The sequence below is a fragment of the Pseudochaenichthys georgianus genome, chromosome 19 (genome assembly GCF_902827115.2).
Source record: "Pseudochaenichthys georgianus chromosome 19, fPseGeo1.2, whole genome shotgun sequence".
NCBI classification, from domain to species: domain Eukaryota; kingdom Metazoa; phylum Chordata; class Actinopteri; order Perciformes; family Channichthyidae; genus Pseudochaenichthys; species Pseudochaenichthys georgianus.
Genome location: NC_047521.1, coordinates 15283156 through 15310177, shown reverse-complemented (window position 1 = coordinate 15310177; position 27022 = coordinate 15283156). Strand labels below are relative to the sequence as shown.

General features: G+C 42.8%; 1 protein-coding gene across 1 annotated transcript in view; it reads left to right on the top strand.

The window, feature by feature from the left end:
• Positions 1 to 1550: 1550 nt before the first annotated feature.
• Positions 1551 to 27022, top strand: part of dock1 (dedicator of cytokinesis 1) — a 189293-nt gene continuing 163821 nt past the window's right edge. The window contains exon 1 of the mRNA XM_034107070.2: positions 1551 to 1770. Within this exon, the coding sequence (XP_033962961.1) occupies positions 1728 to 1770 (43 nt within the window). The 5' untranslated portion in view covers positions 1551 to 1727. The remainder of the gene's footprint in view (positions 1771 to 27022) is intronic.

Sequence of the window (27022 nt, the reverse complement as noted above, 5' to 3'; positions counted from 1 at the left end):
GCAAGGGCAGCTCTGGGGCGCCAGTGGGCGGTGTGCACAGAGCGGGAGCTGAAAAGGGAAACCGGAGCTGAACCAGAAAAGCTCCCGCTCGGAGCTAGAAACTGAAAAGCGCTGGTGTGAAAGCCGCACTAGAGAGTAATGTCAAGTGACAGTACAATTGACCAATCATATCTTCCCTCTAAATGGGCGGGCTTTCTTTTCGCGGACTTTATGACAAGTTCCGCCCGCTGTGAGGTCTATGCAAGTGGTGCAGTGACGCGTCCTAAAACCCGGAAGTAAGCCGCGCTCGGATTCCCTCGACAGAAAGCAATGGAATTTCTCCATAGGATTTTGGAAAATACTTGGAAATAAGGTCTGTGGAAAACGAACCTGTTAGATAAATGCACGTTTTGTTCAGACGGATAATATCCACATGTCTACCCTACTTTTATTATTTTCAAATCATAAATCTAAACGATAGATTTATGATCGATAGATTTATAATTAGCATAAGTTCGTTCATGATGGCTCACTTCATTGATAGTGATGGCATCGTTGCAAACATTATTAACCGAGTCATTTTCAAGATTGAGTTACAATGATAAACCGGAGTGGCAAAGGATCAGCTGAATGACCCGCAAGTGCTTCATCCAAAAGGACAGGAGGATGGACTTTGTGTTTCAGTGATTTATCATCAAAGGTAGCCTAAGTCATTTTCAATGTGGGCCGCCGTGCCGACTTAATTCATTTGTAATTGTTACTTGGCTGTGGGTGCCCTGTCATGATAGGTGTTTATATAAATGGTGTTGTTCTGTGTGGTAGAGGGTCGCTGTCATTGATGCGTTTTGCACCCCGGGCCTCTGTTTTGATATTCCGCTGTGACGTAATATCTCTTCTTTTTTTTCGAGGGAAGGGGGGTCAGAGGGCCTAGGTATAAAAGTCACGGCTCGCCACTGACTGCAAGTAAATAGTAATATAGTAAATACAAAAGAAAAATAGTTTAAAAAAGTGAAATAGTGCAATAAGAGTCTATATGCAAGTTATTGGAATGATATATCAGATAAATAGATACATAATTACTAAGTAGCAGATGAATGTTATGGATGTAGCAGATTATTACATTACATTCATAGACTGTAGATTACATTACATTGCATTTAGCTGACGCTTTTATCCAAAGCGACAATAATTACATTCGACCAGGAAGACACAACCCTGAAGAAAACAGAATCATATAAGTACATCAGGTTTCATAGAGCCAAGTATTTCAAGTGCTACTCAACTGGCTATAGATAAGCCAGTCCTTTATTAGTATATAAGTGCTCTGTTAGCAGTTATTTGTTAGTAATTCTATTGCTGATTAATGTTATGGATGTGGATCTTAATGCTGACCTACCGTTTTATCTTTCACTTGATTATGTCATATTTATAATAATATGCTCCTGTAAACGTTAATAAAGTTAATGTATCATACGTATACAACTTTTAATTAGTCTTAGCAGTTTCCGCCTCAGTATAAACAACAGCGGGAGTTTAGCCGGACGGACTCTTCTGTATGGAGGCTGAAAGTTGTGTGTTCCCTTCCTCCCCCTTGCGGAGCGTCCTGTCACTGGTTGAAAATGGCTGCTCGGAGTGGCTCCCCAAAGCTCAGAGAAAACTGAAAAAAGTCCTGATAAATAACAACTGGTCACTTTTGGACCTTTTTCTAACAGGCTACACGACAACTCGGGAAAGCCTCGACACGGAGAATGTCTCGCTGGGTGCCCACTAAAAAGGAAAAGTATGGAGTTGGTACGTAAGAAAACTTGCATGCTCCATCGTTAGCTCGTCCTAGCTCTCTGCTCTCAGATTGCACAAGTTTGGGAAGGATTGTGATTAGAAAGCGACTGGTTGTTTTTGTTTCTCGTGTGGCTGTACACGGGATTTGTGTGGTCAAATGTGCGTTAACTGTGCGAATGCAAAGTTTAAGTGTCGGTTATTTCCCTGCTAGTTTTGCACAAAACGCAAAACAAGGAATGTCTATTGTGAGAAAGAGCTCTGTGTGTGGATTGGGAATTGTTAGAGGCGCGCCTAGTTGTAGCTCTGTTTCCTGTGTAATGGGGCCTCCGCTACAAACTAACTAGCTAGTAACAGGCGACGCACAACTTGTATGTGTTTAGTTGTCTTGTTGTTTGTGTTTACGTCTCATTCTTCAACGCGGGAAAAACTTTTGTTTTGTGGGTATTTAGGCTATTGTCATTCCTCAAAGGATTTGAAACCAGGCACCATTGGTTGAGAGCACTCTCCCGTTTAGCTTCCACTTTCTCCTGTGGGGCATTATTCAGCAACACTAAACATATATCATCACAAAGCAGCTTGTATTACTGATGTTATTTTAGAAAATGCTACAGGGGCATTATGTAATGTGTTGCAACTGTAGAACCGACATGGATATTGTTAATAGCCTATTTACTTGTGTTTTAATCACTTATCTTACTCTCAGTTTGAACAATACAGTTATATAATCTGTTTCTGCACTATGAGTAAGTACTTTCCTGCAGACTCTGATAAACCATTTTATTTGAACAACTTAATTCAAAAATAATTTGAATCAAACTGCAGAGTTTCTTTTTTATGAAAATGTGGGCCCAGGGACCACAGACTGTAACTACTATTTGTATTGGATTTGATTTTTGAATACATTTTCATAACTGTTTGCACAGCAGATCACACACGCTTGTAATTGTAGTTTTTTGTATTTATCTTGTTCAGAAAAGATGTATCGTATATAAAGACAAAAGCCAGAAAAACATTTAAAAAGATGATATATCGGAACATATATTCTTTGTTTGTTTAACATAGTGTGAAATATGACAATAATTTAGTTTAACAAGATAGCTGCTGTGCTTGAAATAATATCATCATCCATTCAGATTGTTCTGGGTAGCCCCTGAAACATCCTGGTCCTGTACAGCAACCACATCAAATTGCATGTTTTTTTCCGGAAGAATTTGGTTTTGGACAGTGTTCGTTATTTCTAATGTGTGCTATGTACCCCGCCACATGCATACTGAGTCCCTTTTAGCTTTCTCCATTAGTGGGAGCGAGGGCTTGCAGCTGTGTGAGGGATGCTGTTTGATGGATGAGTTCAGCAGGTTACACCAAAGCTCATCTCGCTCTGCAGCTTCCAAATGAGCTCTGTGCTTTTCAGTCCATTCCATGCTGTATGAGCCTGCTATCAATTTGTCTTGAGCAGATATGGCTGCAACTAACAAATATTTCCATTATCGATTATTCCGCTGGTTATTTTCTAGATTTAACCATTCTGGTTTACATTAAGTGTGTGTGAGACTTCTTTACAATAATGATTGCTTGGGTATTTTCTCATATAAGTGGAAGGTCTTGACAAATCTTAAGTTCCCACTGAACTCAAGAGAGGATGAGTCATAGTGGAAAGAGAGGCAGCTGCCACATCACTGCTGCAAAGGATTGATGGCAGTGCACAGCCATTGCAGTTTTAATACTTCATGTGTTGACCAAGTTGCACTAATGAGCACTTTGTGTTAGCCCTCGTTTGTTGGCAGTACTCACTGTGGACCTATTCCTGTTTCAGCAAAACTTTAGTCACACCATTTACTACTCTCATAAGGGCCCCATGGCTTTATTAGTGTATGTAGGAAAAGCGTCCCCTTTAGACTTTTCACAGCGGTATTAATAATGCATGCTACTGTCTTCTTCCATAGAGCAGAGCAGTGATAATAAAGAACTTTGTTATCATAGCAGCAGATTCATATTACAGCACTTTGATGATTGGTGAAGCAAGGCTTTGCACAGTAGATCCACCAAAGCAAGCAATATTGGAAATTGAACCATAATAGATTTGTGTAACAGTAATAACTGCAAAAAAAATATGAGTGCATAAAATATTCATGGCTTCTTTTTCCTGGCTGCTTGTGTAGTTAGTTATCTGATGGCCCTTATGTCTGGCAACCAAAGGCCTCACCAGCTCATTATATTCAGCTCTCTTTGTGAACCCAAATGATTGGTTGTGGTTAGAATTGTATAGTGAAATATGTTCCAGTCATCTTATATATTCTGTAGTCTATAAACTGGAGAAGTTTGAACTCAATTATTAAACATTGTTGGAAAATCCCTAATTGTTTCAGCTATGATGATAATGTAACCAAATCGGTGTTTCCTAGTCTTCAAAGCTGTGTTTTTTTGTAATTTGTGGCATCATTCTTACGATCTTCTACAATGAAATGAACACTTAAAGGTGCAGTATGTAAGTTTGAGAAACCGGCTCGAGATACACTTTTTGTTATATTCCATGGAATGCTCTTATCATCCCGATAGCAATGAATATCTTAAGTGCTTTGACAAAAAATCCGTAAAAACATTTCATCTGTGGAAGCCGTAGTACTGTAAAAAGCACGACCAATCATTCCAGCGCACTCGAGCTGGTTTCTCCAAAATTACCTACCCCACATTTAAGGCCCTTTCGGCTATCACATCCATCACAGAATTGTCTTTTTCTATATTTTTCTTTGAAATCCTTTTCGACCACCAATATCCATCTAAACTCATTATGAATGTCATGATATTTGATTTCATCAACATTGCCACACCCTAGCTGTAGTGAGTAATGACAACTCTGTACTTCCCTGTTCTAACAGCAGTAGGGCAGTTCAACAAGTTTGAGTATTTCTATACTGCTTTTAACTTCTACTAAAATACATTTTTAAGGCAGATTTACCATTGACATTGACTTCATTCCGAGGTCCAATAGCTACAACAGTATATGACTAGTATTACCCATGATTCTTTAAGAACTTCTTCTGTACTTCTAAAGGTTGAGGCTTAGTTTGCCTTTGCTATAACACTGCAGAAGATAGATAGGAAACAAAATGCAACAATGACATTCAAAAATGGGCCGCTGCAATGGCACCAGTGGCACCAGTTTTATTGCCATTTTTACCTATGTTAAGGATCGGATTCTTCCATCACTGGGCTATACAGGCATCGGTTTGTGTTGTAAGACTTGTTCCCACTGAATACGTTTTGGTATGTTTGCAGCTTGACTTGATTTTGGAAACTCATGTTCTTAATGCGTCTAGAATCCTCCTCATCCCACCAGAGGCAACACACATTATTGCTTTTTACATTGTTTCTCAGGATAATTGTTACCCTGAGGCATTAGCTCTACTTCCTTCTCCAAACAATGTCTTCACTTCCACTGGCATGTTCAGAATGCTGCCCATCAGACCGCAGTTAACTCCGCTGATCTGCTGAATTGTCAGAATTAATTGGCATTCATGAGGCAGTCGCACAAAATCAGAATTATTGACTCACTTCAAATGGAAGTTAAGGTTTTTCAGGCTCAGGGCTTTACCTCAATCTTTGACCCCTTATCATATCATAAAAGTGGAGTGAGGCGATCTATCAATCACTTAAATATTAATATCAGTCTTAACCTAGAGCTAATTTTACTACACCGTTCTTTTCTCGTGACATCACAACCAGCAATAATAAAATGGAACAGGAAGTAGTTATTTTCGTGTCATCTCAAACCTGAGAAATGTTTTTCAGTCGTCTTCCACTTCAGTGATGAACTAACCAGAATTTATTTTTAATTTTAATGTCAAGTGTTGTTTCATTAATTCAGTTTCATCAGGATGTTTCTGTTCCTTAAGAGTGACCTCAGAGGCTTTTGCTTCTAGAAAATAAAACCAGGAAACACTAAGCAACAGGGCTATTATCTGTATCTACGCATCGCTTTCGAGACTTTAAATAACCCTTGTGAGATGTGCTGCTGTCATGACAAATGTTTTCCACTTCTCTATGGGTTTCATAATACCATATCAGAACATAGAAAAAGTTCATTAGTACAAAATCCAGTCAATTTGTTTTTCTCTGCTGGCTTGCAGTTGCAGGTTTGGTCGGTAAGGACATGCTGCTTCCTGTAGGTCAGTTTCACAGCTTATCTAAGGCGAAAATTGGACACACACATACACACAAGCTCTAAATGTGACACTCTCTGGTGTGGCTATGATTCATTATTTCATATTTTAAACTGGTGTGTGGCAGACTGCAGGCCAATAGGACTGACAACCCTTGACAGCTCTCATTTGGAACATGTTAGCGGTGAGTGACACATTCGGAGCAGAAAATAGAGACGACTGAAGCCGTAAGTAATTTGTGAAGCCCCCGCCCTGCACCTAAACAAAAACCATCTCCCACCCACAACTGCAGTAAGCTCACAAATATGGTTGCAATTAAAACACAGTCTCGGTTACTACATAAATTCTAACCATGTGTTTAAAACACCCTGCCTCGTATTTTACACAGATCTTATTGCTTTGGCTGAAGCTATTTGCTGTAAAATTTGAGAGGGTGAACTTTGTGTCATTCCCTTTTATCAGATTACTTCTTGGTTTAATAAGCTAGAATTTCCTTTTATTACATTTCATTGAGAACAGGTCTCGCGTCTGCTTGAAGAACAATACATATGAAAGGGGGAAAAGTGTGGCTCTTGTCATCGCCGTACTCCCTGCCAGATGTCGCAGCTATTAATTCTGACATAACCAAGCATTCTACAATATTGACTACACAGTTGAGTTTTAGAGAAAGAAGGCACCTGATTTCTGTCTCCATACGCTTAAAGTTGTTCCAAGAAAAGAAGCTGAGTTGCCAAAATTGGAGTGCTTTTACTACTGTGAAATATAGAAGCTGATTTAATAGGAAGGAGCCAGCAGAAGAAGGGAGCTGCTGTGGAGGGTAGCAGAAGAGTGGGGATTTTGTCTTATCGGGAGGAAAACAGTTTAATCTTTGTTTGGTCTCGTACAGCCAGGTGGTGTTTATGATCAGCCACCGTTGCTCATAAATAAAACGGCACATTGCTAGTCTTTTGCAGCAGAGGGACGTGATCAAATTAAAGCATACACAGAACCACGTTACTATTTGTCTAGCACATACTTCCTTTGTTTTGGTGACCAATAAGTGTTTTTATTTAGCACTCACTGTGAGACTCTTGAGCGATCACCTGGCGCCTGAGAGCTAAGCTAACACTATTATTTCCAATTTATGAGTTTGTGCATCATGGCGTTGGATTGTTTGTTTTTGCCTGTGTGCAGAATACTGCATACAACCTCCACCTGGGAACTCATTCTGCTCTAGTTTTCCCCCACATTTAACTGTGCTGCACTTATTGAGCGGCTGTACAGATGAGTCAACACAGCATCTTCCCCTTTCTTTTAGCCAGCTCTGCATCATCTGTAAAACTTGACTTGTGACTTTATGAGTTTAGGTCCAGTGTTTCCCCTAGGATGGAGCCATAGCAGCGGTGCTAAGGCACGTGGGCCCAGCATAATGTGAGCGCAAAGCGCATGGAATTTTTTGCGTGCGAAGTACGCCCCGCCAATTTGTTTCTATGTGTCTGCCAGCTCAAGAAAGGCTCTTGAGGCCTAGTACCAGGGCCGGTTCTAGCCAATTTGCTGCCCTAGGCAAGATTTTATATATAAAGAATAAATTAAAAATCTCTACAAAAGACAAATACACTACAAAAACAGAAACTTATTGACATGGGTCATATACGTCAACATGGCTTCAAATGTATTCAGTATTGTATGAACATTTTTTAATTGGGTGGTGGACATCTCATCCTCTAGGGCAGGGGTCTTCAACTAAAATTCAACGAGGTCCAGTTAGAGAAAATGTCCCCATGCAAAGGTCCGGAACATCAAATGTCTAACTTGCTTCATGAATTAGTGTGAAATATATTGAAGTGACCTGTAGCTTTATCAACGTCTGCATGTAATCAACAACTGACTGCCAATCAAATAAAGAAAGTACAAAAACAACAATATTTATTGTAAATTAACATTACTTAAATACTGTGGATATGTGTAATGTTCCTCTCGGGCTGCATTTACAAATAGAATAGAGAAAATAAATAAAATAGCTTTTGAAAATATGTGCATCTTAAAAGTGCTTAATTTTAGATAAATCAAATAAAGTGTAGCAGCAACTTGAGTTTCCCTTTTTCTTTGGTAACCGTTTCAGATCATGACTTAACAGTTTCAGACGATTATAGAACAACATCAGTCTTTACACATCATTCTTTCCCTCTTATATTGCAGTCCCTCACTCACTTTTTTAAAATTCAGTGTGAGGCTTGAGCTTGTCCTGCCAGGAGTTTGTAAATCTGGGCTGAAATGGAGTCAGGGCCATTCTCATACACATGCAGGTGCTCATTGGTTACAGTGATGCAAACACAGGTATGGTGAAAAAAGAGAACTATTCGAAGCAGAAAAAAAACAGCGTAATATACCATCTGACAAAGGCCTGTGCTATAATGCTTCAATTAACTGGCTATTCTACTCAGATCAATAGGAGATAGAGATGTTATAAATCAAGGGTTTTTATTATTATTTACAGCAGGGGTGGTGGGGAACCTTTTTCCTTTCAATTTTTACAACATCCTCCGAGGGCCGTACAAATGATTGAACTCAACCTCTGCTTAAAAAAACTAAAATCACAGCCCATTCATTTCGCCTTTCTTTCATGCTGTGCAAAGAAAAAGCAACCTCTTAATCCAGATATCTCACCATGACTCACGCATGCATGCATGCACGTGCACGGTGTGACATGACCACCAACACAGAAAGATATGGACACAAGATGTGTGCAAATGTATTTAGTATCCTATCCATCCATCCATCCATCTTCTCCCGCTTATCCGTGGTCGGGTCGCGGGGGTAGCAGTTCCAGCAGAGAGCCCCAAACTTTCTTTTCCCTGGCGACATCAACCAGCTCTGACTGGGGGATCCCAAGGCGCTCCCAGGCCAGCGAAGAGATATAATCCCTCCACCTGGTCCTAGGTCTACCCCTTGGTCTCTTCCCAGCTGGACGTGCCTGGAACACCTCCCTAGGGAGGCGCCCAGGTGGCATCCTAACTAGGTGCCCGAACCACCCCAACTGGCTTCTTTCGACGCGAAGGAGGAGCGGCTCAACTCCGAGTCCCTCCCTGATGACCGAACTTCTCACCTTATCTCTAAGGGAGACACCAGCCACCCGGCGGAGGAAACCCATCTCGGCCGCTTGTATCCGCGATCTCGTTCTTTCGGTCATGACCCATCCTTCATGACCATAGGTGAGGGTAGGAACGAAAATGGCCCGGTAGACAGAGAGCTTTGCCTTCCGGCTCAGCTCCCTTTTCGTCACAACGGTGCGGTAAAGCGACTGCAATACCGCTCCCGCTGCTCCGATTCTCCGGCCCATCTCACGCTCCATTGATCCCTCACTCGAGAACAAGACCCCGAGATACTTGAACTCCTTCACTTGGGGTAAGGACTCATTCCCTACTTGGAGTGGACAGTCCATCGGTTTCCTGCTGAGAACCATGGCCTCAGATTTGGAGGTGCTGATCCTCATCCCAGCCGCTTCACACTCGGTTGCGAACCGATCCAGTGAGTGCTGAAGGTCGCAGACCGATGAAGCCATCAGAACCACATCATCTGCAAAAAGCAGTGGTGCAATCCTTAGTCCACCGAACTGCAGACCCCCCCCCCCCCACGACTACGCCTCGAAATCCGATCCATGTATATTACAAACAGGATTGGTGACAAGCGCAGCCCTGGCGGAGGCCAACCCTCACCGGAAATGGGTCCGACTTACTGCCGAGGACCCGGACACAGCTCTCGCTTTGGGAGTACAGAGATTGGATGGCCCTGAGTAGAGACCCCCTCACCCCATACTCCCGCAGCACCTCCCACAGTAACTCCCTGGGAACCCGGTCATACGCCTTCTCCAAGTCTACAAAAACACATGTAGACCGGATAAGCGTACTCCCAGGCCCCCTCCAGGATCCTTGCGAGAGTAAAAAGCTGATCCGTCGTTCCACGACCAGGACGGAATCCGCATTGTTCCTCCTCAATCTGAGGTTCGACAATCGGCCTGACCCTCCTTTCGAGTACCTTGGAGTAAACTTTCCCGGGGAGGCCGAGTAGTGTGATGCCTCTGTAATTGGCACACACCCTCTGATCCCCCTTTTTGAAAAGGGGGACCACCACCCCGGTCTGCCACTCCTTCGGTACCGTTTCCGACTTCCACGCAACGTTGATGAGACGTGTCAACCATGACAGTCCCTCAACACCCAGAGCCTTCAGCATTTCCGGGCGGATCTCATCCACCCCCGGGGCTTTGCCACTGTGGAGTTGTTTGACGACCTCAGTGACCTCCCCCCGGGAGATTGGCGTTGATCCCCCGTCATACTCCAGCTCTGCCTCTAACATAGAGGGCGGAGTTGTCGGGTTCAGGAGTTCCTCAAAGTGTTCCTTCCAACGTCCCAACACTCCATCAGTTGAGGTCAACAACGTCCCATCCTTACTGTACACAGCTTGGATGGTTCCCTGCTTCCCCCTCCTGAGGTGTCGGACAGTTTTCCAGAACAACTTTGGTGCCGCCCGAAAGTCCTTCTCCATGTCTTCTCCGAACTTCTCCCACACCCGCTGCTTTGCCTCGGCCACGGATGAGGCTGCTGCCCTTCGGGCCTGTCGGTACCTTGCAACTGCTTCGGGAGTCCCCCGGGATAACAAATCCCTGAAGGCCTCCTTCTTCAGTCGGACGGCTTCCCTGACCACCGGTGTCCACCAGGAGGTTCGAGGGTTACCGCCCCTTGAGGCACCTAAGACCTTGAGACCACAGCTCCCCACCGCGGCTTCGGCAATAGAGGCTTTGAACACCGACCACTCTGGTTCAATGTCCCCAACCTCCACAGGAATGCCCGAAAGCTCCGCCGGAGGTGTGAGTTGAAGGCCTCCTGAACTTGGGCCTCCTCCAGACGTTCCCAGTTCACCCGAACTACACGTTTGGGCTTACCAGGTCTATCCAGAGGCTTCCCCCGCCACTCGACCCAACTCACCACCAGATGGTGATCAGTTGACAACTCCGCCCCTCTCTTTACCCGAGTGTCCAAAACATACGGCCTCAGGTCCGATGATACGATAACGAAATCGATCATGGACCTTCTGCCTAGGGTGCTCTGTTACCACGTACACTTATGAGCATCCTTATGTTCGAACATGGTGTTTGTTATGGCCAATCCATGACTAGCACAGAAGTCCAGTAACAAACCACCACTCCGGTTCAGATCAGGGGGGCCGTTCCTCCCAATCACGCCCCTCCAAGTGTCTCCATCATTGCCCACATGTGCGTTGAAGTCTCCCAGCAAGACTAAGGAGTCCCCTTCAGGAGCCCCATACAGGACTCTTTCCAGGGTCTCCAAGAAGGCCGAATACTCTGAACTGCTGTTGGGTGCATAAGCACACACAACAGTCAGAGTTTTCCCCCCCATAACCCGCAGGCGTAGGGAGGCGACCCTCTCGTCCACTGGGGTAAACTCCAACAACGAAGCACCTAACCGGGGACTTGTGAGTATCCCCACACCCGCCCGGCGCCTCACACCTTGAGCAACTCCGGAGAAGAATAGAGTCCAACCCCTATCCAGAAGTAAGGTTCCAGAGCCGACGCTGTGCGTAGAGGTGAGCCCAACCAGATCCAACTGGTACCGCTCCACCTCCCGCACAAGCTCCGGCTCCTTCCCCCCCAGAGAGGTGACGTTCCACGTCCCCAAAGCCAGCTTCTGCCGCCCGGGTCTGGTCCGTCGAGACCCTCCGCTTTCACTGCCACCCGTCTGGCAGCGCACCCGACCCCATCGATGTTTCCCGTAGGTGGTGGGCCCGCGGGACAGAGAAGCGGAGGTGTTGCCCACGTTGCCTTTTCGGGCTGGGCCCGGCCGGGCTCCGTGGCAAGCCCGGCCACCAGACGCTCGCCGACGAGTCCTCCTTCTGGGCCTGGCTCCAGAAGGGGACCCCGGGCTTCCTCCGGGCCGGGTATCCTCACTTCTTGTTTTTCCTTTCATGAGGTCTTTTGAACCAATCTTAGTCTGGCCCCTTGCCTGAGACCAATTTGCCATGGGAGACCCTACCAGGAACACAAGGTTCCAGACAACACAGCCCCCAGGTTCATCAGGGCACACAAACCTCTCTACCACGGTAAGGTGCTGGTTCTTCAGAGAACATGATTTAAGTGGAAGGGGGACCTAACCTCCTCTAGGGGAGTCCGGGGGCGTGCTCCCCCGGGAAGATTTTTTTTAAAATATTGAAGTTAAAAGCATCAATCTGGTGCACTTTGAGAGCAACATGAAGAGATCTATGGATACATCTCTCAACACCCATATGAAACAGAACTGTAAGCATATTTTTCTTTTTGGATATTTTACAAATCACTCCCCTTTTAAACTCTATTCTTGTTATTTTTAACAACTTTTTTGTTACTGTCATATAGTATTTTATACCTGTTTTTCATTTAGTCTCATTAATAATTATATTGATCATATCAAGGTGTGCCTTAACCTCACTGAGCTGAGGTTATTTGAGCCTCTCAGGAGAGAGCTCTCTTCCACCTGGTTGTAGAAAAGCTCTTTAAATTCGTTAGCATAGAGAGATAAGCGCTGCTTGGCAACCGTGTGTGGCGGCAAAGTACATGGACATTTTGACTGGAGAGATTTAGTTTTGCCGGTATTCAACATATTTTACCAGTCATAGTCCGGAAATGATTTACACTCCAAGAAGAGTCCTACACAACAGACATGGCGTCAAAAAGGAGTAGGCCTAATGTGTGGAAATATTTCGACCAGGTTAGTGAGTGCGGTGTAGTGGTCAAACTCTGCCAAATTAAACGTACACATGCTATACCTTGCTATACCTTGCTATACCCGCAACCTCCGTTCCAGCTGAGAGGGTCTTCTCTACAGCTGGGCTGATTGTGAATCGCCTCCACACATGAAAGCTGTAGGCCTATAGCTGTCAAACTGTGATCACCAGTTCAATACATTTGACAAATTCGACTTGGTTTCAACACTTATTTGAACATGTATGTATTTATTTCCAAAAATTATTGAAAAAAAATTGGGCAAAAAAAAAAGAAAAAAAAAATGGTTAAAAAAAAAATTGCCCAATTTTTTTTTATAGGATATGTACATTTCGGTTAACCGGTTAACCGTTTTTTGGGGGGTCGAATATACATTTGCTTTCAAATTCCCATCCCTACTTCTTATATCCGTTAGCGCAGCTAGCACCAGATTCTAATAACAACAGCGCCGGTACCGGTGCGCCCTCTCTCTCTCTCTCTCTCCCTCACTTGCTCTCTCGCTCCCACACTCGCACTTTGGCTGTGAGCTGCGGGCGCCTGATAAGCCAACATCCCCCACTTTCATCACTTACTATGCCTGTCAAAAATCGGCCCTGCCAGTACATACAGTGGCAATGTCTCAAGATTTAGCAAAAATACACCTTCATTGAACACAAATACACATAACAAACAATCAAAAACGAAAAAGGGTCGCCACTTATTATTATTTTAATAATAATAAGCCACCGCTATTTGTATATAGGGACACTGCGGTCACTTGTGGTGTGAATTAGCTCACAGTTTGAGATAGCTGTGTGCTAGTAATTCTTACATTGATTGGCTATTGTAAAAATGTCCCTTAATGGGATATTTTTGGTATTTGTTATCGTATAAGTAAATTAAGCTTTGAAAGCAAAATTATTTAGTTAAAATTTTAACGATCTCATTGTTTTGGCGAGGGACTGACACTTATAAGTGGTATTTGCAGGTTTTTTTTCACTTTCACTTGTTTCCAAAATGTTGTCTTCATGTCATTGCTCTTTTCTTTCTTTTTTCTGCCATTGAAACTGGTGACTTTCAGAAGAACTACGCTATTGCGTTACCCTCTCTGGTGCACCAAACATTGATAGGTGATGGGAAACGCATCACAAACTGTGTGTTTTTTCTTCTTTTCTTTCGTGAATGTCGCCACAGACACCCAGTTTGTAATTCTGCCTGCAAAATGCAAGGGCTTCCATCAGTTGGCATCAGATAAAACCTTAAAAACAATCTTTATAATGTATTGATGATATACTCTGTAAGTATTCATTAGCCTCTAAGTATAAGAGAAAACTTTGCCCATCATCTTCCTCTTCTCTCTTTGGTGGTCAGTACGACTTTGCTGTTATTCATTTTGAAAGAGAATCATATATTAACTAACTATGGGCCATGCTGCTTGGTGAAGCAATTCTAATAGTACAGCTCCCGATGGCTTGCTGTGAGATGGTAGCTAAGACAAATGACAGCTGGCCTATTTAATCAGTGCATAAGTGGTTCCACACGATTCCTTTTTGGCTCCCCACCACTGAAACAAAGCTGGAACACTTCTGCATCTTGTTTTGAGTGTCGCTGTGATCACAGAGGTTGACATGGAAGGAGCATGAAGCGGATACACAGCTGGAAATTTGATTTATAATTACAATGCAGTTTACCCAGTATTTGTAACCATATTTGTTTACTAAGCCAACGTGTATAACCTTTTGACAACAAAACAACGAGCTGCTTCAGTGACAAAGAAAAAATTCAATCTCGAGAGTGCTAAACATTTAATGTCATGACTCATGAATCAGAAATGATTCAACACCCTGTGTAATCATTTTGTGTAGCCTTTGTAAGGACCCTTTGTCCTCATTCTTGATCTCGGCTGTTTTTGTCGTAGGATACAGAATGAGTTACAGAAATCGGTTATTTAGACCCAAAGTACTCCTAAGAGCACACTTTACCCTACTTAATGGTTGCTCAGTAAATGCAATTGGTTGCCTTTGGTGGTAGAAGATGACACAATTTGACTTGAAAAGCAAACTGACTTTGTAGTTAAAGGTGACACACGTAGGGATGAACGTGCGTGGACGTCAATGACAATTGCAATGAGCCGTGATGGTCTTTCTGGGCAGTTTGTCAAAGGCACCGAGACATGAAGAAGAAAGGACACACACATATGGGTTGATCATATATGACGAGTGCGATTGGCTGGGCTACACAGGCAGGAGGTCTCCAGTACCCTCCCCGAGTATTGATTGCAGAAGTGCCAAGCAGCCTGTGCATTGTCTGAAAGGAGTCCTGCTGTGCTGCTTCTGCTAGCCTGACAGATGGCTTATGGTGTGTAACACGTCAATGTGAAACAAAGGTTGCTGATGCAGACATGGCTTATTACATAATTTAGAGTCGGCACGATGAAATTGATATAAAAGAGCCTTTTATCTGCCATATTTGATCAGGCAGGATATTGACATGGTTGTAACAAGTCGTTGGTTCATAATCTTAAACAGATTAGGTTAACACTTGACTACTTTCATCTATAAGATATCAACAATGAACTATGTGTGTTGATGACTACTGGCAGGAATATGAAATCTCTACAGGTTTATTAAAATAAAAGTAAAACATTTCTTTATTATGGCTGCATGGGAAAATTACTTTTGATTAAAATAAAAAACGGTTTTAATGTATCTTCCCTATGGATTGTTATTCGTTTATAATTTGTCCCCCTGCTTACAAGCCATCATCTACTTTTAGGTGTACTTTTAAAATACTCTCCCACAAAAGCATTGATTTCCTTAGATTAGACTTTTCTTCATAGGAGACACTATATCAAGAGAATGGTCAGCACAACTGCTTTATGGAAACACGGTTTAACGTAGAGGATAACAACTAGAGGGAAGAATTGGCAGGGAGTGTAAGGCTGTGAACCCACTCTGTGTTTAGTATTCGTAGCATCTTCTAGCTGACCACTGGTGGAGGCTTTATTCTAGCAGAGTGATGAGCTTGCAGCTGAGCTGTAGCTGTGCCAGGACCTCCTGTCTGTCTCTGTGGGTCAAGTATGGGCTAAAAGAACGGGCTCCCTGGGAAAACTCACTTCCCAGGTACCCCAGAAGACTAACCGTAGGCGGTTGGCAGGTATGTCTTGGGTTGTATGTAGAGTTAAAGTCGAGTGCCAACAGCATCAACTTACAAGCTGTTATTAAAGTCCCATGAGCTAGAAGATATTCTCCACCAAAATGATTTATTGTGCCCGAGTTAACTTGCCCAGAGTTATGTTTTCCAGTCATTATACTCTATTGGTTTTGGGTCTTCTAATCCCACATGTTGAAATACTTGTCTAGCAGAAATCATAGGGCTCAAGAGCTATGGGACTATTCAGTTTATAGAAATGTCAGCTTTAATATCATCTGCAGCCCATTAATGTGTCATGTGTCACTTCTAAAATGTCCCGTGGGTTGTTTTGGGGACTCGTAATGGAGATGTCAGTCATTGATTGTGTTCGCAGTCGGGCTTGGGATTGCCACGTGCGGCAAGAGACAGCCTTTCAGTACGCCTGGCATTTGATTGTGTGTGTGTGTGTGTGTGTGTGTGTGTGTGTGTGTGTGTGTGTGTGTGTGTGTGTGTGTGGTGTGTGTGTGTGTGTGTGTGTGTGTGTGTGGTGTGTGTGTGTGTGTGTGTGTGTGTGTGTGTGTTGTGTGTGTGTGTGTGTGTGTGTGTGTGTGTGTGTGTGTGTGTGTGTGTGTGTGTGTGTGTGTGTGTGTTGTGTGTGTGTGTGTGTGTGTGTGTGTGTGTGTGTGTGTGTGGTGTGTGTGTGTGTTAGATTTCAGTGAGTGGCCAGCTCTGCTCTGTGATCACCTTTGGGGATCTAGATGAAGTCGTCTCAGCTGACACCTCAGTTTCCTTGAGAAACAAAAAAGAAAATACCGAGATTCTGGGAACATGGAAAGAATTTTCATTGGGCTATCGAGTTTTCTACCTGAGCGTTAAGACTTACACTTTCTTCAGTATTTGCTTTAGTAATGTTGATATGACTAGGTATTAACTTCATTAACAACTAGTCTGCTGATTACTAATCTATAAAACGTCAGATAATTGCAATCACAGTTCCCTAAAGCAATGACTAAAATGATTTAAATATTTCTTATAGATATTATTTTAGCTCTCCTGAAATTGCATAACAATTCAACACCAGCTTATGAACAGTTTATACCGTCATTTATGAAGAGCAATTTGTTTTTGTTACAATAGTCACATTTGTGATGGAAGAATTTATCACAGACTTACTTTGACCTTCATAAGTGATAATAGTGAGTGACGTAAGGGTTCTAGTAAACTTAATAAAAATGTATGAAATGCTTTGTAAGGATGTTGAATAAGCAGTTGGGTGCAAATGTCAATACACTTGCTGTGGTTAATTTCTCAGAAATCCTGATATTTCTCATTACGAAGAACGGTAGTCACTAACAATTATAAACTCTTTGTTCTGTAAAAAAACCCCACCAAATTTAAACCATGATTCCAGCCCGAACATCTGAAAATGTAAGCCTTTGAGTGCATAATCAGAACAGTCATGCTTTTTGCACCTCTCAGAAGTAAGAGTTAAGAATGTCTCCCCTTGTTATCAAACCACGACAGTCCTTGTGAAACCACAATCAACACCTTTCAGCAGCCACGTAACTTATTGAAAACTGAAATAAATAAATAAATATATAAGGCTCAGCAAACACAGCAACACAAGAACCTGGCCTATAAATATATCATTAGATGCATATTGTTATTTATTTGCTGCAGGCTGCAAATTGTTGTCCGAGAATTCACGCCTGGCCTCTGCTACTCAATTAGGCTGTTAAATGAAACGATTGGCGGGGTAGTAAACTTGTTTTTTCCATTCCATTTAATAAGGACAGTGTAATATCACAAAAAAATGCATCTGCGCTTGTACGGATGTATGGTTACGACTTCTCTACTGATTACACGGTTGCTTTCTGAAAAGAATGCAATCCGGCAATTGGCCTTTGTGAGCCATTCAGCAAGCGAACATATCCAACAGTCATTTATTCGGAAAGGGTTCACAATGCCCTGCGTTTTAAAGGCTCCATGATGATAGTGTTAGCGGCTGGTACTCTATACATGCTTTTATAACAAGTGATCATTTGCAATCACTGGGAGAGCAGTGAGGTGGCTAATTTCCACAGCTTAGGATATTAACTACAAATAAATTGTTGGATCGTTGTTGTCCCTCGGTTATACACCAGTTGATGTGGGGGTCATTGGATTACACTGGAAGGTAATTGCCTTAATCTACTCAAGCAATTGAACACATTTTAGAGGTGTGTATGTTCTAAAGTAGAGCAGGTATATCAGGTTAATATTAGGAAGTATATTCTTCAGTAAATCAGAGCAAAGAGTTAGTGCTGCAGTGCTCCGTTATCCGTCTTTTGACCGCTCCGCACTGTGCAACAATGCCCCCTCTGGCTTTTCAAATGGTTTGATGTTGGCAGTCCGTGACTGCAGGCAACCTTTTCTAACATTATTACCGATTGCCCTGTCCTTATTCTTTTCTGTTGGACATATCAAAGTGTTGATGCCGTGCTGCTCTCATCACTGACCGTGCTACTTCTGCTTCAGTAAAACACAGCCTCGGTTTGTGATTGTAAATAACAGCATGAAGAACAGGTCGCAGCCATTTCCTGTTGCTGATTTCGCTCTACTTGCTCTGCTAAACCATCTGATCGAAGTACTGTGTCATATGTTTGTCATTGAAGTCATATTTCTGGCGCCACCCTAGAGGTTTCAAAGTAAACCTGCGGAGTCAGTTGCAGAGTTCTCAAATATTTGAAGGTAATTATGCGCTCATTAGCATGCGTATCACAAGAGATGCAACGAAGGGCAGGACGTAATTAGCCACTTCTTGCTGTGCATGAAGCTAATCTTTGTTGATACTGCCACTGTCTCATGCTGTGTTTTGGGGTAAAGATGGTATTAATATACAACCAACAAACAATGCATATGAAAAGAGGCCTATGACTAATTGACTGTTGATTTTCACATTTGTTGTCGATGAGTCATAGAGAAAGGGATACTAAGATAGACTTTTATTAATCCCTCGTGGAGAAATTGTTTCTCTGCATTTGACCCATCCTAGTGTTAGGAGCAGTGTGCTGCCATTTTGAACGGCGCCCGGGGAGCAGTGTGGGGAACGGTGCCTTGCTCAGGGACACCTCGGTAGCACTTGGTCTTGCCGGGACTTGAACTGGTGACCTTCCAGTTGCCAAGCCGAGTCCCTATCGACTTCGCCACCACCGCCCTGCGTATTCATTCCTAACTTCAGGAGATGTTTGTGCACAAATGCAGACATACTAAGCAGGAACACACCAATGCAGATACTTATAAAACGGACAAGTCAAATCAAGCAATCTGATTCTTAGCCGTGATATACTGAGCGTATACCACGGGTAGAATTGTAAGTTACTTTTCACAACAAGTCAGTATCCCTCCGCGTCTGAGAAAAACAGTATACAGTTGGGCTGAAAAGTTTGCTTTTCAAACTGGAACAAGAAAGCGGCGGAGAAGTAACGGGCAGAAACCCTCCTTTTTACGCAGCGGTCCAGACATAGACATCAAATGGCAAAACATATCCAGTGTGCAGTTCCTTTGGCATTAGGGCAGGATATCTAGATACTTTCCAAGGTTTGACATAATGAATTGTGCTACCTTTAAAGCAAGCAACGATGTTTTCAAATCTGTAATCAAAGAGGTCCGCAAAAACACTATCGACCAATCAGATTGCTTGATTTGACTCGTCAGTTTTATAAATATATTTACATTTCTTCCGTTACGAAAACAAACTTACAAAGCATAAGATGGAAACATTTAAGATTAACTTCGACCTCCAGAAAAAAAAAAAACCTAAATGACGACATGCAGAGCTACGTGAAGAGCAGGTAGACCAACTGGAGAAGTACCACCTTTCAAAAGCTTTCTGATGCGGGTCTTGAAACAAAGCAGAGAGATGATGGTTAGTGGCCACAGGTGCGAACGCTCTCTCCAGAGCTACTGGAAGCCAAATCTCGGGGACCGGAGAAAGTGGAGCAATATTCTCGCTACGCCAAGCAACAGCCTAGAACAACCTCAACCTATACAAGTAACCTCGTAAGCCATGCTACTGATGCTGGACAGGTTTTCAGTGGGTGCACAATAAACGGCAACATACAAATGAATGAAAATAAATAGCCAAATAATCGATCAACGCTAGGGCTGTGCAATTAATCGTATTTTAATCGCGATTACGGCTTGCGACGATTATGAAAACAGCATAATTGACAAAATACGATTATTTTGCTGGGTGCGCTTTCGCCCCTCCCTAAAAGCCCACTCGGCCACGTGAGAGTGACATGTGTTGTGAGTGTTCAGCGCGAGCGAAGATGTCAGAACAAGAGCAGCAACTCGTTAAAAAGAAGGGTAAAACTATTTCCACTATTTGCAAGTACTTTGTCTTTACAATTAAAAAAATAATTCAAAACCTTTATTTATCCAGGTAAAATCCCATTGAGATCAATGATCTCTTTTTCAAGGGAGACCTGGAGATACATTTCACATCGCTAAAGATATGTGCCCAGTTAGCACTGTTGGCAACCAGGGCTTTAAGCAACTTGTCAACACGTTGGACACACGTTACGCGATGCCGTCTCGGTATTATTTCAGCAGGTCTGCGCTGCCTGCACTATATGACAAATGCCGTGGGGAAGTTGAGAGAGATGTGGCTTCAGCTGACTACTTTGCGACCACAACGGACCTATGGTCTAGCCGAGGGGTGCCCAACCAGTCGATCGCGAGATGTGTCTAAAAATAGAACAACAATATTCTGTTTTATCGTTAATGTCCTGTAACATAATCTTCCTGTGCCAGAATAATGCACTTGAACGCATCAAAGTTTTGTGATTGGCCGGCGTCACCCCATGTGTCGGGGTGTGGCTGAGGGTCTTCAGTACAGGTGGCAATATTGTCACCTGCCTGCGCTCATCTCTGAAACCAGACCATGTAAACAGGCTGGTGTTTCTTGCAAAAAATCTTTAAGAGATGACATGAGCAGCCCTACCAGCATTTGCCATGGTGGCCTAAACATTTTTATTTGATCTTAAATTGTAGTTCAACATTTATTTCCTGTTACTTCTGGACCATGACGGTTGGCCAGCCTTCAACGTTTGACTGAGTGGAATATGTTGAATATGTTTTACCAAAATGTTGGCTATATGTTAAGGAGTTTTCAGTAGGTTGTGACAGTGCACTGCATCATATTTGATTTAATTTATTTTGGTCTAATTTATTTTTATTTATCATATTAATAATATATGTTTAGTATGGTTTTGGAAGTGCGCTCCAATATATTTGTTGATCTTGTTTATTGGTAAAATATTATTTGTTTTAAAGTTCAATAAATGGTCAATGAATAATCGTCAAAATAATCGTGATATCAATTATTGACCCAAATAATCGTGATTATAATTTTTACCATAATCGCACAGCCCTAATCAACGCTCTCTGTCTAATATGTTCGCTAGCTGTTAATGTTGTTGCATAGCAACCACCTCGCACTATGTTTCGTGCAGAAGGCAACGGAGGGACTATTTTATTTTGAACATCATTATTTACTAATAAAAACTATTTAAATTAGAGTGTTTATTTTTCTAGCTAAGGGGGTTGTCGACCCTCCGCTTCGCGTTGGGCCGAACCACGCCCCTTAGCTGTGATATAATGAGCATATACCACGGCCTGTCGTGAGCTATTGCTTAATTGTACACTGCCACAAATAACACCAGAGACCCCTGTGTGAGAAACTGTGTGTGAAGAGCTCGGTGCTCCGTAATGAGCTGCGTTCTGCTCTCTCTCTCCCCGTTGTATTGGGAAGATGATTTTCAATGAAAGGCCCTGCAGAGGCAATGGAAGCAGAGTTATCGGCCTGCATTAGACAGTACCCTGAGGCCCATGTTCGAGCACGGTGACAGAACGTTCTGCCAAAAGGTATCACTGCTGTTGGCATCCAGATCTGGCACGTCGTAGTTCTCTTCACCGGCTCCTCCCTTCATTTGATTTCTTCCTTCAGCACTAAACCCTCCCACATTCTCTGCTCTACAAGTTTAAATGTTTGCAGTGTTCTGTTTCTCAGTTTATCTTAAGAAGAGAGGTATTGTTAATCTTCCTGTAAAGCATCAGTACTTCCTTTTGGCCTACTGGAAATGCCCTTTCTATTGTCATAAAGTGTTCTTTGAAGTGGCATTTCCTGCTTGTTTCCAGTCAGAGGGAGGAGGAATCTTGTTCTAATAGAGAGAGAGAGAGAGAGACAGTCCTGGGGCTTTCTTCTCTCCTAGCTCAGCTGGTGTCGTATTAATTACAGCAATAGCATTATCTCCACCTTCCAACTGCAAATGAAGCTAAAAGGCTTTAGTGACTATAATTGGTTTAAGAACAAACAGGGTTATTTTGTTGGTATTTCACAATCCTGGGTTCACTGACTGCATTTGCCTCTAAATTAGAACCATCGGGCTCACGTCTTAACGCCTAACCCTCTTGTTAAACCCTATTAGGGAGGGACTTGAAATTAATTATTATGTTTCCCCCATTGTCACCTAGAAAGCCCTTTCCCCATCTGACTGTTAACAACATGCTGTGTCGCTGACAGAGAATGTCTCCCAGTGGACTGAATTAGGGATCGACCAATATGGCTTTTTCAAGGCCGATACCGATACCGATTATTAGTAATCAAGGAGACCGATAACCGATATTTGGAACCGATATACATTTGCAGTAAAATCAGAAAATCTATAGTGTCAAAATGTGGAATAACACAACTCAACACAACTTCTTTGAAATGCATTTAAGCATATATTATGTTTAATGAACTTTTAAACATCTTACAACTGGTTTCCTCTCTGTGCCCTTTTCTTTAGGGCAGCCATCTGTTATGAGTTAGAGAGAGACAAGAAGTGGGGCAGCAGGCTGACATGCTTAACTAACAATAATGCTTAATTTATTATATCTATCTAGCATAAAATCCCAATAAGCTGCTAGCAACTGCAAAACACTAGTGCTAGCTAATGTTTTGCAAACTATTAAAAGTGAGGCTATTACAGTAGACCTAACGTTAGACTAGTAGCCTCACTTCTAATATTTTGCTAAACATTTGCTAAATACATGTTGGCTAGCTAATGAGCTTCACAAAAAAACTGCGAGGCTCCACTCGCAGCCCCCCCTCCGCACCACAGTTACTCCGCTGCGAGACGCTGCACGCACCCCAACTCTGACTGACTTCCCGCGTCCCTGTGTAACTGGGAAGCTGATAGAATTGGATCAATAGATCGTGCTGTTTTTGCAACTTCAGCATAGGGGATTGGGATGTTTATTGAACTTCGGCTTTCAACTGATTTACCTTCGAAACACATGTATGGCTCTGCCGCTCAGCGCTGCTGCTTGCCTCTGTCTGTGTTTGCGTTCTTCGCACCTGCCTGTAATCTGAGAAGGTCCCGCCTCTATGGCTGGCTCCCGCCCGGAAAATCTTCAGTGTTGATTGACACTTTAGTAATAGCCTATCAGATAGCGCTGTGGGCGGGACATTGCTCGTGTACAGAGAGTGGTGACTGCAGACAGAGAAACGGCAGCATCAGAGCCAAAGTGTTATCGGCAATTTTATAAAAAAAAGGCCGATACCGATAATCGGTCAAATGAGGAATATCGGCCCCGATAATCGGCCTGTCGACCCCTAGACTGAATCACTGTGTATTTTTAATGACATTCTTAGAGACTTTCATTTATTTTACAGTGATTGAAATGATTGTCTTAGAAATAGAAAACAATTAAAAAGAATGAGAATTATTGTAATTTCCTAGTTCTTGAAATAGCCTATAAATAAGCCTCTCTTTAAACAAAATCTGACTCTTGAGTGCTCTCAACATTATAAGTGTTTAGCTGACAATTTCACTTATTCACCTTTTATCTTGTCAGCTGTGAGAGTGACTTTATTCATACACTTATCTCCTGCTAATGGGCTTTGTTCACACTTAACACAATCAATTGGAAGCTTTGACGAACTTACCCAGAAAGAACCCATATAACACTGTGTTCAGATCACAATATATATGGAGAATTTGATTGAAAGCTCTAAGCTCTTAATTATTGAGTTACTTTGAGTCCACAGACAGTGACCATGCCCCCCCCCCCCTAGCCCATGTTATCCTAACAGCACTTGGCAGATCCCTGTAGAATACCTGTCGGCTCAGCAGAGCTCGCTGCAGTCTCACCACCAGCGGGGCTCATCAGGAAAACACAGCAAACACTTGCAACGTCATCTCGCTCAGCTCACATTTGTCCCGTACAAATGACTTCACCATGATGTCGGACAAGGGACTGTTTGTTTTCTACTCCAGTCATGTCCTCGCAAGACTCATATAGAATATCGTGCCTCTTGGTATGGAATGCTGTTTAAGCCAAAATTATGAAATAAAAGTCCCCTGAAATAAATAAATGTGGCATTATGAAATAAAAGTCTCTTGAAATAAATAAATGTGTATTTAAATGTACATGTATATATATTTATTGCCTCATTTATTTATTTCAGAATGTATTTCATAACCTTATTTATTTATTTATATATGTATTTATTTATTTATTTAATTTGGGCTTAAACGGCATTCCATATATTCAGGGTTTCCCACACATAGACTATACTTGGGCGGCCCAGGTATATTAACGTCCGCCCAAGTATATTTCGCGACCCATTTCGTTTTTGGGTTTTTTGTTGTGTGTCCGCGATCACGACGCCATCTGCGATTGATTTACTTGTGGACAATGATCCCTCGCTCTACGCCTCCTGTACCCAGTCCCGGACTGGCCATCGGGAGGAACGGGGGGTTTCCCGATGGCTAGGCCTGTTAAGTGGCCTGCCTCACACAGGGTGACTGGCTGTCTACATGATGTGGCCTGCCGACATGGCCACTGTCATACAGATCATACATCAAAGCCCTTGATTGGTCTCTGTGTCATTCAAGCTCGGGATAACCTCAGCTCAGGTGAGGTAAAGGACTCTGAGTGTTTAGATAGTTAACTAAGTTCTCAGTGGGTCTCAAACGGTTTGGTCACCATTTATGTAAACACATATTTCCATTTGAGAGGGTAGTGATTAGTAAAATATGCATGAATAAAAAATAAAAAGTTAATTAGATGAAAAATGGTAAGATACACTTTTAAAACGTGTTCGCTCTGACATGGCGTGAAGGGTCTGCTAACAAGCGACCAACTGAAAGGTTATTGTTAATGTTGTTGCACCTCACCCCCCGTTACCACCACCTCCTCAAGTATATTTCAGATCTGTGGGAAACACTGATATTGGACATGATGCCAAATTCATACCAATATAGGAGTTCAGAAAATAGAAAAACTTGTCCTAGAAATCAGTGATATAATTGTGAGATGGGTGGGAAAATTGTAGCATCTTCATCATAACAGCTCCAGTCTCTTAAGACAAATGTATGTGTCTCTGAATTAGGGAACATTTTCAAAATCTAGCGTCGTCTGGGTATTCCCACAATCCTCTAGGAATAAGTTGGTTTCAAACCCCTGTGTACTGCAGTGAGGGGATGCTTTAAAATGAACGAGCACTGTTGTATCCATTGACGGATGGACTAGCTTTATATCAGATGTAGTCTCATGCTCTTAAGAGGTATATAATTTTACATCAGTCATTTACAGTCAGATATATCTTTAAAGTTTAGAGAATAAAGTGTGTGTGTGTGTGTGTGTGTTAATTTGTGTGTGTGTTACTTCTCTCTGCTGACTCCTCTGTCTTGCCTTGTATACCCATAGTGCAACTGGAGTGTAATAATCATCCTCTATTCTGTCTCGCTGCCTGGTAAAGGGCGTTCAGTCTGCTGTGTGCTTATTGATCTCCTCCTCATTGAAGTTAAGCACTGTATTCAATTAATTTTCCCTTGCACTATATTACTGTGTACTACTTTCTTTTGTCACAGACTACTCGGCTCATACCTGATTGGGCTGTCTTTGTCTTTCAACATCAAGGCAAAACCAAGATTAAGGATTGACAAAATCATAAATAATTGTGTTCAAAATAATCTACACATTCCTATTCTCAGTATTCAAAACAGGTTACTCATGTCGTGCCAGAACCCTGGAGGGGAGAGGGAGAGAGAGAGAGAGAGAGAGGGAGGAGGGAGAGAGAGAGAGAGGAGGGAGAGAGAGAGAGAGAGGGAGAGAGAGAGAGGGAGGAGAGAGGAGAGGGAGAGAGAGAGAGAGAGAGGGAGAGGGAGAGAGAGAGAGAGAGGGAGAGGGAGAGAGGGAGAGAGAGAGAGAGAGAATCTTTCCAATGAGCATTTCTATGCACTCTACTTTCCTCCCTTTTCCCCACCCCTCCTCCATCAGCACACTGTATTCTCATCCGCGTGTAGTGATATGTTCTACTCTGCGTGGATTAGTGCAGGTTATTAGTAAGCCCAACGTGTAGAATTAGAATCAGTCCAGTGTTTATATGACTCTGCTTATAATTGTGTAGAGGGCGTAGACGTGCGCCGGCTAAGTGGATGGCTCTGTAATCTGACTCCTCACTCGTTCCCTCTGATGATAATGTTCTCCGAGTCTGCACAGTCTTATGCAAGAGGTTATGTATGCTAATGAGCCCCGGGCAAATGAAGCCGCTGTTTATCACGTTTCCACCAACAAAGAATTTGCATGCCACACTCCAGGGAGAAGACGGTCCACTTCCTCATCCTCTTCATCTGTTTTTTTCTCCTCCTGATGGATTTTCTCTTCCTCACTGCTTCCAAATTGAAATCAGTTTACTCCTGGGTATGCAAATACAGGTTTATGAGTAATCAGAGCTGTCATTCAACCCCCACGCAACAAGAATCACGTTGGTTGCTGTTTTTAAATTGAATCGTCATTGCCTCCCATGTCAGGGTTGTGTTTGATGGTTGTCATTTACTCATCATCTTCCCAGGGTGTCATTTGTGTTCATTTTGTGATTGCACCTCCTACCCAGTGAGAATCTCCCAAATCCTCGGAGCTCCCGATTGTTTGACTTGAGATCTAGTCTCATTTGCAGTGTGCACAGGGGCAGCTTTTCCCTTTTCCTCTGGGGAAACATATGATACTTTACGTCTCTATCAGAGCTGTGGTTTGGGCTGTCATTCAGAACACCACGCTGCCTCAGCTGGACCTGCTGTGACCCAGTTCCAAACCAACACAGCAGGTAATGGCTTCACAGGCCTTTCTGGCCATTCTTAATGATGGTTAAATTGAGCGCACCTCGCTGCACAGTGACGAGGCTGCTCTCTGATGGCTGCTCACA